We start from the raw sequence: 13,354 nt of genomic DNA on the forward strand, positions 1-13,354 counted from the left end.
CCATGGCCACCCGGTCACATGACCAGCTAGCCACGCCCACCCAGTCACATGACCAGCTAGCCACGCCCACAAAATAAGCCACGCCCACAATGTCCCTCTTTACCAATGTTAAAATCTGGTCACCTTAGCCTAGCTATCTTCGAGACCGCCTACTGCCACCGACGACCTCCCATCGACCCGTGCGCTCCCAGAGAGGGCCTCCTCAGGGTGCCATCAGCCAAACAATGCAGGCTGGTGACCCCCAGGGGGAGGGCCTTCTCTGTGGGGGCACCTACCCTCTGGAATCAGCTGCCCCCAGAGATAAGGAGAATCCATGACCTCAGTGCCTTCCGCCGTGCCCTTAAAACTTTCTTTTTCCAACAAGCCGGGCTGGCCTAATTCTTTTTAAGGGTTTTTAATTGTTTTGTTTTGTTTATCGTTTTAATTAATGGGGCCAAATCTATATATATATTTTTAACTGTATTTTAATATTTGTATTTGATGTTTTTATTTGGCTGTTCACCGCCCTGAGTCCTCAGGGAGAAGGGCGGTATACAAATTCAAAATAAAATAAAAATAAAAAAATAATCAACTTTCAAGAAACTATGACTTAGTATAATGTGTGAACCCAGCGTTAGCATGCATCCACAAGACATTTTTCTTCAGATAATCAGCTTGGATGCGGAGAGGCCATTACACCTAACGAAGACTACATTTCCCAGGTGGCCTCACGCATCCACGCTACGACCTAGCGCGTAAGTAACCCGGCAAGACGAACTACATTTCCCGCCGGTCTTTTCTCGCCCGTCCCAAGCGGCGCATGCGCTGCGGCGAGGCCTGGATCCTTCACATCGCCGTTGGAATCGTGTCGGTGGATGGTGCGAACGGGTACCGGCGAGGCGGCTTAGCGATCGCGCGAGACGACTGTGACCGATAGACCGAGACCGTTTTCAACCCCGCCGCCATTTCGGTCAGCCCGGCTCCATGATTCCCATATGCCCGGTAGTCTCTTTCACCTATGGTAAGTAACGGCCTCGGGCAAGCCGTGGGGGGCGGCGGGGGGGGGTGGTGGGGGCGGGGGGAAGGGAAACCGGGGGGGGGGCGCGCGGCGCCTCAGGAATTGTTTCTAACGAGGCCGTTTTTCTCTCCCGTCCTGCACGCCATGTCGTCGCTTGCAGTGCCCAGCCGGCTGGGGGAAGATGCCAAAATGGCCACCGGCAACTACTTCGGATTCACCCACACCGGAGCCGCCGCTCAATATAGGTAAAAGGCGCTTCGGTCTGTGGCGGGGAGGGCCGGGAAAGAAAGCGGCTGACCCCGCCCCAGCCTCGTGTTGGGGCTGTTGGGGCTGGGCACGCGGAAGGCCGCGCGGGGAGGGGCAGGCTTGGCTCCGTCACGCGCGCCCGCTCGTCCTCGCCGGCATGTTTCGAAGCCTCCCGAACCCTCCCCTCCCCCCAGTCAGGATTTGGGGACCGTTACTCACCCCCCACACACACACCGGGGCCCCCGAGCAGGGAACGCAGCACAGCTGTGGGGAGCCTCCCGTCGCTCAATCCCTGTAGCCCTTGAGCCGCTTAAATGGCGACGGGCCTCCGACCCGAAAGGCGCTTTGCCCGAGTTCTCCCAAAGTGCGTTTCTTCCCATTGAAGGTCAAGGAACTTGGGTCCCCTGTGCCTTTTGGTGTACCCCTTAAATGCCTCTCCCGGTTTATTTTATGTGCGGCCCTTAATACTAGCCAGTGACTGGCGAACGATCTTAAAAAAAAAATAAAAACAAATTCCCACCGTGAATACAAAAATTGAAATTTGAGCTACCACCTCAGGCCATCAAGCAGTAAACAATTGAGGAATTACCAAGGAGAAAGCAACCCCCCCCCCCACCATCACTGACGGGGCAAGCTACTTTATATAAACGGAGCAAATCCCACTTGTAATTCTGAAGGTGTTATTTAGCTGGGTAATGAAACATCTACATGAAAACAGCCAAGAGCACTAAAAGACTCCACAATTCAATCCTGAGCTACGGATCTTTTTGTTCTTCACATGAAAATACAAAATCACTGTTTCTCATACCATTCCAGGAAAAATACAACACAAAACCAAAGTTCCGTACTTTTGAAAGGTTATACATGCCTATGCTGAACTAATTTTCAGCAAGATCAGCCTCCCCCCCCAATAAAAATTTTAGAGATACTTTGGAAAGGCAGCTTTTTATTTGAAATAGAGTGGGACTGGAATATCATACTTTGTCTTCCATGTACATAAAATATATATGCAGGATAGAATTGTTTTATGTAAATATGTTTATCGTTTGTACACTTCGGCAAGTATTCAGTTAAAACATTTTCTAATTGTATATTTGTAAATATCTCCATACTTGAAGACTTAAATCACAAAAGTGGGTGGGGGACTTCTTAGAAATGGGCCTTGCTCCATCTTTATGAACGCTGGGCAAGCTGATGAATGCAGCATTTATTAACTACTACTCATTTCTCCTTTTGATACTGGCATTGTAAAATGATGGTAACAAATACTTTGCTTCATTTATTAATCAAATTTATATAGCTGCCCATCACATCAAAAGTGACTCTGGGTGAGGCAAAACAATTATATTGTGCCTATGCTCTGGAACTGTGGTGATTTCAGGATAATTTATTTCCCTGTTATATTTATAATAATGGTGACAATGTTTTACAGTACAAGTGGTATTTTCAAATTCACAATGTTTCATGTTCAAAACACGTGGTATGGTCAAAATACTAATATCAGACCAGACCATTTCAATAGCATTAGTAATTTCACCGTAGTTCATGAAGTTTTCTTCATGTAAATTTGAATATTTTTAAAAAATTTGAATTTAAAGGAAATTGCCTTGTAAGGTTTTTTTAACTGAATGTTGACAAAACTTTACTTTTTTTTGTTTTATGGATTTTAGAAGTATAACACTTTTAATATAAGATATTAGAAGTGAAAGTGTTAAATAGTATTTAACAGTTGACCCTGGGAATATTTACAATAAACACAAGTTTGTTTATTTATTTACTTACTTTTATGTTTTTACTCCACGTTTTACTCCAGTCTTTATTAAAAGTGTATGTTTTTAGCTAAAAATAATCTGAATCTGAAAACAGCTTTTATTCACACAGGAGATTGTTGATTATGCAATAAATTAATCCTTTGCTAATTAGTAATAAACAAATGTGTTAATCACTGTGGTAATTTCTTCTGGTTGCTTGCTCTAATTACCAACAACTATTAAAATAACTAGGAAATCATTTGGTTAAAATAAACAAAAAGTTAATATGTTCCTATTGGTTTTATAACTGTTTTCTTGGTTTATTGCTCACTTATATTGGGTAATATAAGTGAGTAATAAATTGGGATTTATTCTTGGGTTATGATTCTTGGCTTGCTGTGAAGTGACAAACTAGAAATTTATCTTTGGCGGTAAAGCTACTTGATAATTACCACTTTGGTTTAGCTGCTCCTAATGGCAGCATGAGCAAATTGCAACTATTGAGCAATATATCTTTCTTGGCTGGTATTTATTAGTTATAATTATGGCGTATTATTGAATTCAAACTGACCAAAAATAGATACTGGATTTTTGTTTGATTTCCTCTTTGCTTTAAAATTTTGTTTTTCATAGACTTCTGAAAGGCTTCGGAAGAGAGGACAAAAAAGTTCTGTGTTTAAGGAACATTCTGCACATGTCTTTCAATTCTGGCATTAAAATTGGAATGCTGCCTTTGTATTTCTGAAAAATAATATGGAAAACTTTCAGTTATACTTCCTTTGATCTGGTTTCTATCACAGAAAAATAAAAAAGTTCTTTAGAATTCTGTAGGAATTGGAGACTTATATTTTAGAGTACATGAATATTCTGTTCCATGTATAAGAATCCAGTGGAGATTTTTTTCCAATCATTAAATTAAAAATTGGATTTTCAGGTTGGCAAAACTTCCCAATGCATGTTTTAATTTATTAGAGAACAAACATAAAATGCTTTTTCAAGTTCCATAATTATTAGAAAATTGCTATTGTTAATAGATTCTCCTTCTCATGTAATTACATTATGCTGACAGTTTAATCAACTCAATTCCTCGTTACAGTTAGTCCTTCACTTACAACCATTCAAATTTACAATGTAATAACAAAGCATGTGACATAAAACATTGCATTGACCCCTCTCCCCATTGTGGTCATGTGATCGTGAACTGGGTGCTTGGCAACCTGTTTGCATTTGCAACCAGTTGCCAAGCGCCCCACAATCTTGTGGTCGCCATTTTAGTCTTCTCTGCTGGCTTCCTCAGAAAGTCAGTGGGAAAGCTGGGAAGAAAGGTTGCAAGCAACTTCTGCCTGCTGAAGAATTTCCCCTTCCCTCCATGCATGGTGAGGGGGATTGGACATGTATGGAAAGAAACAACTGCATTGTCAATGACTGAGATTCTGGTTCCAATTGTCATAAGTCAAGGACAACTTGTATATATTCTGAATTTTGTACTCAGTAGAAAACAATTATTGATTTTGATTGAGAGTTTTTTCTTTCTCAAGTTCTAGTTTGAATTTCTCAGAATTACTTAGAAGCCCTAGAAAAAATGTACATAGATGACAGTTCTTCGTGCAATTATACCACAGTAGAAATACATTCAGTAGCACGAGGTAGGCAGCCTTCTTGGGGTAATATAAAATGGCTGCTGGAGGGAAAGAGTTTGAATGTTTGGCAGGACCCTTTCTGGAAAGAAAAAATGCCTACTTACTCCCACACAGAGCATTTTGCATTATGTAACAGTTCATTCTTATGTATTGTCTTATGCTGAAGGAAAAAGGGAAGATTCAAGGTCCTGTGATCCCACAATTGGCTTGTTTGTTTGCTTTTACATTCTTGCATCATGGTGATACAGTGCATTAGACATTGACACACCAGGCTCTCATTCCATCTCTGCTGCACGTGGGTGGATGGGAAAGATAATTAAGTAGATTTTCAAAGACTAAGAAATACGTTAGATTTTTTTTTAAATTGCCTGTTTGGTAGATAGATTTATTGTTGCTTTAAATTTGTTACTGTTCTTGTTACTACATTATATATAGTAGTTTATTTTTCATGCAAAAACTCAAAATATAAAATGTATGAGGACTCAAATAATGCAGGAAGTTATTTTAATTATTGCTGTATTCTTCCTGAATTGTGTTTAAGTAAATAAATTGTTACTTTGCTGGGTTCATTGTTATGAATTGTATTTCTACAGGTAGCCAAGGATGAAAAAACCACACTGTTGTTACTATTTGTGGATTTTCTGAGTAGAATCATATTTCTTGCAAACAATATCAGTTTTCCTCTGGATCATGGATTTAAGAGTAGTTTGGCATTTTTAAAATACTAGTTTACAAGACTATATTTAAATACAGATAGTCCTTGCTAATTGGGACCAAAAAATGTAACAATGTGAGAATGTCATTGGAGTGGGAGGGGGATACAGATGCTGGGTAGAGAACTGATCAGATAAAAGGGAGAAGAGTCTGCAATTGAATAATTGGTAGAGAAAGAAACTTAGAAAGGATCTACCTTAACTAATCAATAGGTAAAAAGAAACAGCAGCAGATTTGTACTTTCAAGTCTTTCAAGTTAATGTATCCTTATGGTAAAGTAATAATAATAATAATAATAATAATAATAATAATAATAATAATAATAATAATAATAATAATAATAATAATAATAATATTTGACTCTACAAAAAACCACCTTACTCGGAACAGCTTACATCCTCCGACGATACCTTAACAGTTCCTAGGTCCTTGGTTAGGACTTGAGCTGCTGAGCTATTAACCAGCCTCAAAGGCTGTGAATCTCACTAAAGATTAACCAATAAATAATAATAATAATAATAATAATAATAATAATAATAATAATAATAATAATAATAATAATAATAATTTTATTTCTATACCGCCCTTCTCCCGAAGGACTCAGGGCGGTGTACAGCCTATTTAAAAACACAAGACAAAACGATTAAAAATTTAAAATGATTAAATAGATTAGGCTCAATTTAAAACCCCAGAAATTTAAAATACCCCAATTTAAAATTATGTTGATAGCCCGGCCTGGTGGAACAACAGGGTCTTCAGTGCGCAGCGAAACACCCGGAGGTGTTTTAGAATTAGCTCATTTTGTCATGTTTCCTGTCTGGTCTACTTGGGAGACTGACAAAAACGCCATAGTTAGGTAACACATCATAATTTTAAAAACCACATGACAGTGCAATAGCAGTTTCGGCAGTCCCCCTTACTGTTGAAGGACCTTGCATGATTACAACCTGCAGCTTCCTGCTGGATTCCCCATTGCCCTCGTTTCTTGGAAGCCAACAAGGAAGGTCACAAATCACAAAGTATACATGCATAAACATAATTGCCTGTTTAGGAATAAACATTTTATTTCACACAATTGTATTCAGTGATATGGTGATATATTTCTAACTGCTAATAGCAATTTAAGGCATCTTCTGTATAGCAGTCTGCAAATAACTTGGTCCCATGCCATGCCTTAAAGTAACTACCAGTAACTAGAATTGAACCTAGAGGCATATTTGTAGCCACCACAGGATACAGAACTATCAGGAACACTTGTGAATCAATCAAATGCTGTAGTTACCTTGCAAATCTTAACTTAAAAAACAGAATATATAAATACCCTATACTTTTATTAGTTAAATAACTAATTTTTGTCCCCTTGTTCTTTGGAAAGATATTTTAAAATCTAAAACAAACCAAATGTTTATACTTCAATGTAGGTTTCATAATTTATCTGTTACATTAGTAATTCTTCACTGAATTTTGTCAGAATACAGGTGGTCTTCATTTAGTTGTTTCCTCAATAGCAACAATTCACAATTATGATAGTGATGAAAATATAACTTTGCAATCAACAAAGGCCGTTTACAACTTTCTTAGGTCTACATAGCAAAGCAAAATAACTTTGCGACCAATCATTTACAACCTTTATAGGTTTCTAAAACAAAGGAAAGCTACCGTATTTTTCGGACTATAAGACGCACCGGAGTATAAGAACCTCCCTAAAAACCTTAGTTTTTAGGGAGGAAAATAAGAAAAAAGCTGATTGGCAGGTGGATCTGCCTCCGGGAATACCCCCAATCAGCTGTTTCCAGAGGTGAATTTTAGCAACAGGTTCCTTGGTTGTGAGTTCTGTGCCTTGGGGTTGGTTTTTGTTTTTTTCCTGCCTCTGAAACTTCTGAAACTCTGTTTCAGAAAAAACTTTTTTTCCTGCCACTGAAAGCCTCCGAAAAAGCTTCAGAAAAAAAGCTCTGTGCCTTGCTTTCTTTTGCTTTTTTTTTTCTGCCTCTGAAATTTCTGAAACTCTGTAACTCATGTTACAAGTATAGAGAAAAATATTAACTTTCTTAACAAACTGAGCCCATAAAACATTTGCCTTTACTTAATTTATACAGTTTATAGGCTGCCCAACAGCTCTAATACTTTAATACAAGAGTACAGAAGCAGAGTTGTTTGGAATGGGTAGCCCTAATAAATTTAATAAAATAAATAATTAAATAAAAACATTCCTTACACATAAATAGCCCATGGCCAATATATCCCATGGTAGAAAATCAGCAAAATAAAGTGTAAATGAAATAGCGAATTCTAAATAGTATAGTGGTAATACCTGTAAAGACTCTTAGAGTTTTAAGAATTTCAAAGTGAAAGATCTTGCAAATTCGATCACTGGCTCTGCATGATGTTGCAGAAGCAAAGGGAACAGATTTGCTAAAACAAAAATGGTAACAGAATAATACCTGCCTTAGAGAAAAAAACAGTACTAAGGCTACTCATTCTGTGCTATAACAAAAATTATTTTTACTAAATAAAACCTTGCAAATATTCTCTTACTGAATTTCTTTGGGTATTATATGTTATGCTTAAATACTTTAAAAGGAACATAAAGATATTCTGTAAATCAGCATTAGGTGATTCAGCGTAATGACTTATTGTATTTTGATGTGTGGTCAGGATCTTTTTACTTTTTTCTAATATTTTTCTAATATAACATAGATTGAGATTAAAAAGTTAAATGAATTTATATTGTATAGTTCTTGCAAATCTGCTATTCAGAGTTGCCAAGTTTGTTGAGAGGGAAATAAATATTTTGTTCTTGGAACTGAATAGTTAATTCTTAGTTATATTATTAAACAAATCCAATATCACCAAGTTGTATTCAAAAATTAAGAGCAAGTTCCTATGTGCAAGATTATTTATTGTACATTTATTATTAGATGTAGAAGGTTGTATGATTCTCAAATGACCTGATGGTTTACACAGTTAAAATGAATTAATTGCAACACTGCATGAATTTCATGCTTATCTGAAATATATGTCCCTTTCAGCTGTATAATTCTGTGAGATTTGTCCATTGTATCTCATTCAGTCCTTTTGGACAGCTGCATTCTTCAATCTAAAAAAAGAAAATTATTAATTTGATGTTATCAGTGTATAATGAATTTATTGTATGTGACTGCTTTTTAGAGGCTATAAAACTAGGCCTTATTTTAAAAAATTAATAAAATTTAATTTATGTGGGTTCCACCTGATAAATTGAACCTTTAGAACTGCCCCTCAAATTCAATTTTCTGTAGCTAATTTTAAAGGATAACTAGGAATCAGTTCCTTTGGTAGATAGACTTTCACTAATGGACGCTCATGATATCACTTAATATGTACTTGGTTAGGTACAGTAGATCCATAATACTGAATTTTTAATTCAGTTTAACGTTTCTCAGATTTACTTAGGCTTGAACAATTTAAGAGCATATTTGCTGGGTATTAGGTTTCATTATTACATAGTGATACTTCTTGGTCTCTTCCTATTACAGCCAACAGCCGGCTTCAGGTGTAGCTTATTCCCATCCAACTACAGTTGCAAGCTACACTGTTCATCAGGCTCCTGTAGCTGCCCACACAGTTACTGCAGCTTATGCCCCAGCAGCAGCAACAGTTGCAGTAGCCAGGCCTGCTCCAGTGGCTGTTGCAGCCGCTGCAACAGCTGCAGCCTATGGAGGATACCCAACAGCTCATACAGCAACTGATTATGGTTATACACAGAGACAGCAGGAAGCGCCTCCACCGCCTCCACCAGTCACCACACAGAATTACCAGGTAAATATATATGGATAAAGTATCATTCACTAATGGTGCAGTTCAATTTTTTGTTTAATCATGATTTATCGAATAACCAAGAATTTACTTGTGTTGGCTTTCATGCTGGTACCTGTTTGGGGCAGTATTTAGCTTCAGGGTTTAGAGACCATGGCCTAGACAACAGATTTCCTGATGTTTTACCAGCAACTACGGCTGCAATTTTTACAAACAAGATTATCTATTATGCAGACCATAGGCTACTGAAGTAGGAACTGATTGGGCTCCTATCTGTATAGCCAGGTATCTTGACTTCACATTGATCTTTAACCAAGCTGATTTCTGATTGGTGTAGATTGATGAGGACTGGTGTCTCCCATAGAAATGTCAGGAAATCTGTTCTCTAGACCACAGTCACTAAACCCTGAAGTCCAACACTGCCCAACCAAGAATTGTATTTATACTACATATTAAACTACAGTACTTATAATTTCAGTGGGTAAATTCATTAAATGTACAAAGCTCAAACAAAGTATATCATGGCTTAGTGTAATATACATCAAAACAGTTTTTCCTTATTAAAAATGGCAATTGATAAGTATGGAATAAAATGAAAACCTCTGTTTTTTCTTTGAATGCATAATGTTAAAGAACTTAAAAATCTTTTTTAATTTAATGGCTAAATATGTAAGGTAGATATGCCTGGCAATTTACATATTGTACATTTCTAAATAAGTAACTGGAAAGCATAAACCTCAGATTATCTTTTTTGAGCATATAAAATTTATAGCAGAGAAAAGCTGAATTATATATCTATACAAATTTTGTAGGTTGCTTATTTTCATTTTGGGTATTGCTAAGATTTTTAAACATTTTGTGTAGGTTTGATCTAGTATTACCCTTATTTCTGTTCAATATTTATTAAAGTTCTAGCTATTGCAACTTCATGTATTAAGAAAAATTATAATTTGGAGGAAATGACTTTTTATAGAGTACACATAATTCTTGAAATAGGTTTGATCATGTCCTTCAAAACTTCAACCAATTATTTCAATTCGTAGCTTAAATATTGAAGGATTGGGTATTAAGCAGTCTTAATGGGAATTAATGTTGAAGGGTTTTAATATTACAGTGAAGTATATCACTACTAGATCTTGAACTCAGTCTAATATTTACCTTGTCTAATATTATCAGGAAATGTATGCTTTCTCAAAAGTTCTGATCCTTTACTGCATAATCAGCATTGATTATGCAGTAAACATTGGTTAAAATAATCAAAATGATTCAGTAGTAATCCATGGCTTAAATCCTAGGATAATTAATGTAATTTAAATTTTATACAAGGAAATTTTATCCTTCCCTCTGGGTAATCCTTAAACTATTTAAAAAGCAATGATTTACTTGTGTTGTTAAAAGCATAAAACTGGGTTGGAAAATAATTGAGAGGAGAAGTAACCAAATTTAGTCTTGGACTCAGTTTATTCCAAAAGGGAAAACTTCCTGTTTTAGGAAGTTTTATGAGAGTTTCACAAACCTTAGAATTTTTTTAGGAAGCACATGAGCCTGCACGGATTCCCTCATGTAAATTCCATTATGGCAGTTAATTTACCTTACAACTGAAATCCACATATAGGGTCTTCATTTTTCTCCCATGTATTTCTTCAGGACTCCTATTCCTATGTTAGATCTACTGCTCCAGCTGTAGCTTATGACAGCAAGCAATATTATCAGCAGCCAACTGCAACTGCAGTGGCGGCGGCTGCCCAACCGCAGCCTTCTGTGGCTGAATCATACTATCAAACAGGTGAGTTTCAAATCCTTTTCTTTTTATCCTATAATTTTAAAAAGTCTAAACATTCTCAAAACCATATAATAGTTTATTGCAGGAATTTGGGACTGAGTCTAATTTCTTCCTTAACCTGCTTGGGCACAAGCCTGGGGTTAAGGCATCTGTGAAACCTTTGTCATTTTTAAAAAATATTATATTGTTGGCTTTTCTGGGTATTATGCTTGGTTTTGTTATATTTTTAACTATGTTTTAATGATATATTTGATATTTTGTTAGCACTTAAGAGTTTTTGGGAATTGAGTAGCCTTGACAAATGTGATAAATAGCAATAGCACTTAGACTTCATAATGCTTTACAGCCTTCCCTAAGCAGTTTACAGAGTCAGCATATTGTCCCCAACAATCTGGGTCCTCATTTTACCAACCTTGGAAGGATGGAAGACTGGATCATTTTGAACTGCTGAGAATCGAACTTCAACAAAATTAGCCTGCAATACTGCATTCATAACCACTGGGCCATCATGTTTCTAATAATAGTAGTTTTAGTAGTTCAGTTATTACTTCATTTATTTCTTCACTTTGTATGGCCATATAGCTCATGATGACTCTGAGCCATGTACAAACAAAATAAAAACAATCACTAAAAATACATGTCAAAGGAGCAATACAAAGTAGCAGGATGCTAATCAATTCGCTATCCTCCTCCTTTAGAAATGGGCTTTCTTAACACTCTCCTAGTGCCCAGTGAGCAGCCAGATTTTAAGAATTTTACAAAAGGCCAGTAAGTCAGCATCATCTAAATCTCAGGGGTAAGCTGTTCCACCAGGTGCGAACTGAGAAGGAGTAAGGACACTTCCTGGGTCCCATCAGATGGCATTGCTTGGTAGAAGCAACCAAGAGACTATCAGCACTGTTGTATCTGATAATTTCATTTTTCCTAGTGCTGAAAGATGTGTTGTGGCTGAAATGGCAGCAGTCACATGACAGTTACATTAGCATTTAAAAAAAAACTAAAGATTCTCAGAACCAAAGTAATAATTTATGCCTTCCTCATTCATAGAAAGAGCAGTTCAAATGCACAATCCTAGACCACTTTACTACTACTTTACTACTTTAAAATTTCCATAAAGAAAGCTTGTAACTTCCTTAAGCAGAGCACATATCCAGAAAAGTGTATAACTATTCATATGTTCATGTTTTGGGGATGAATAGTTAGCAGTCTCTTAATTGACACCTGAGTGAATTTAAAATATGCTGTGACCAAAGTATTTCAGTCTTTTTTAGAAGATCAGTTCATTAATGTAGTGCTGTGCTGATAATTTCCAGGAGGTTTCGAGTTTATTAATATAACTAGTATGTCATCCTAACCTTAAGTTAGTATAATCAATCAAATTATATGCCTTACTAAACAAAAATGTTATTGCAAACAGCCTGACTATTAAGTAAGATATATTAAAGAGTACTAGTTACAAATTTTATATTCTCTTAGACATTTTGTGATCTGATTGACAAGTACAATAAAATCGTCATCCACTTAAAGTTTTAAACCACAGGACATCGGCCTTTTCTGCAATTGTGCCTGTGCTACTTAGTAGTGGATTTCTTTTTCTGAAATATTATAAAACATCTAAATGTTATAAAATACATATTTATGGAACCTAAAGATAGGATAGGATTTGTACTTTCATTTTTATTTTAGTAATAAGATAAAAAAGGAAATTGCTTTTTAATATTACAGCTTGGACAATTCTTGATTTTAATGTGTAACTTTTTTTGCTCTTACTTAGCTCCAAAGGCTGGTTACAGCCAAGGAGCTACTCAGTATACTCAAGCCCAGCAAACACGACAGGTAACAGCCATAAAACCAGCCACCCCAAGTCCAGCTACTACTACGTTCTCTATATATCCGGTATCTTCCACTGTGCAACCAGTTGCTGCTGCAGCAACTGTGGTTCCCTCATATACCCAAAGTGCCACGTATAGTACAACAGCAGTTACATATTCCGGTGAGTAATGCCTAAACAGGACAGAAATGATTTGTCAAGTGTATATAATGGAGACGTCAAAGCTATAAAAATGTATAGACATACCTGACTTTTGTAGAAAAACTAGATTTTACATCCAAATTACATTGGAATGTTTACGGTACTTTATATGGTGTGCAGATTAATCCTGTGCATGTTTACTAAGAAGCGAGTTGGATTGTGTCAGGGCCTCCTTTGAGATAATTATGGGATTGCAGCTTTTAGATTAGTTTAACCCTGATATGACTTGGTAAAATCAAGAAACCAAATTCAGATTGGTTTAGTTTAATCCATAGCAGATATGGCATGCATACCTATTAAAAGTTATAGTGGTACACATAATGATGAAAAATGTCTTAGATAAATATATTCAATATATTATAAGGTGTAAATTATTAATCATCAGAACCAAATTAG

At 36.6% G+C, this 13,354-nt stretch overlaps 1 protein-coding gene and 1 non-coding gene across 3 annotated transcripts in view; both read left to right on the forward strand.

Annotated features, from left to right (window-relative positions):
- Positions 1-821: 821 nt before the first annotated feature.
- The window catches only part of ZFR (zinc finger RNA binding protein), a 46,419-nt gene continuing 33,886 nt past the window's right edge, over positions 822-13,354 (forward strand). For both annotated transcript variants that reach the window (XM_070938912.1, XM_070938913.1), the window contains exons 1-5: positions 822-1,000; positions 1,158-1,242; positions 8,864-9,146; positions 10,791-10,929; positions 12,701-12,919. In XM_070938912.1, coding sequence (XP_070795013.1) covers positions 964-1,000; positions 1,158-1,242; positions 8,864-9,146; positions 10,791-10,929; positions 12,701-12,919 — 763 coding nt within the window. In that variant the 5' untranslated portion in view covers positions 822-963. The remainder of the gene's footprint in view (positions 1,001-1,157; positions 1,243-8,863; positions 9,147-10,790; positions 10,930-12,700; positions 12,920-13,354) is intronic.
- Positions 7,704-7,843, forward strand: LOC139313555 (small nucleolar RNA SNORA66). The gene has a single exon (XR_011600148.1). It is a non-coding gene; the product is annotated as a small nucleolar RNA SNORA66 (small nucleolar RNA).

This window comes from Pituophis catenifer, unplaced genomic scaffold (genome assembly GCF_029215685.1).
Source record: "Pituophis catenifer annectens isolate HBS135680 unplaced genomic scaffold, rPitCat1.0.hap2 SCAF_2, whole genome shotgun sequence".
NCBI lineage: Eukaryota > Metazoa > Chordata > Lepidosauria > Squamata > Colubridae > Pituophis > Pituophis catenifer.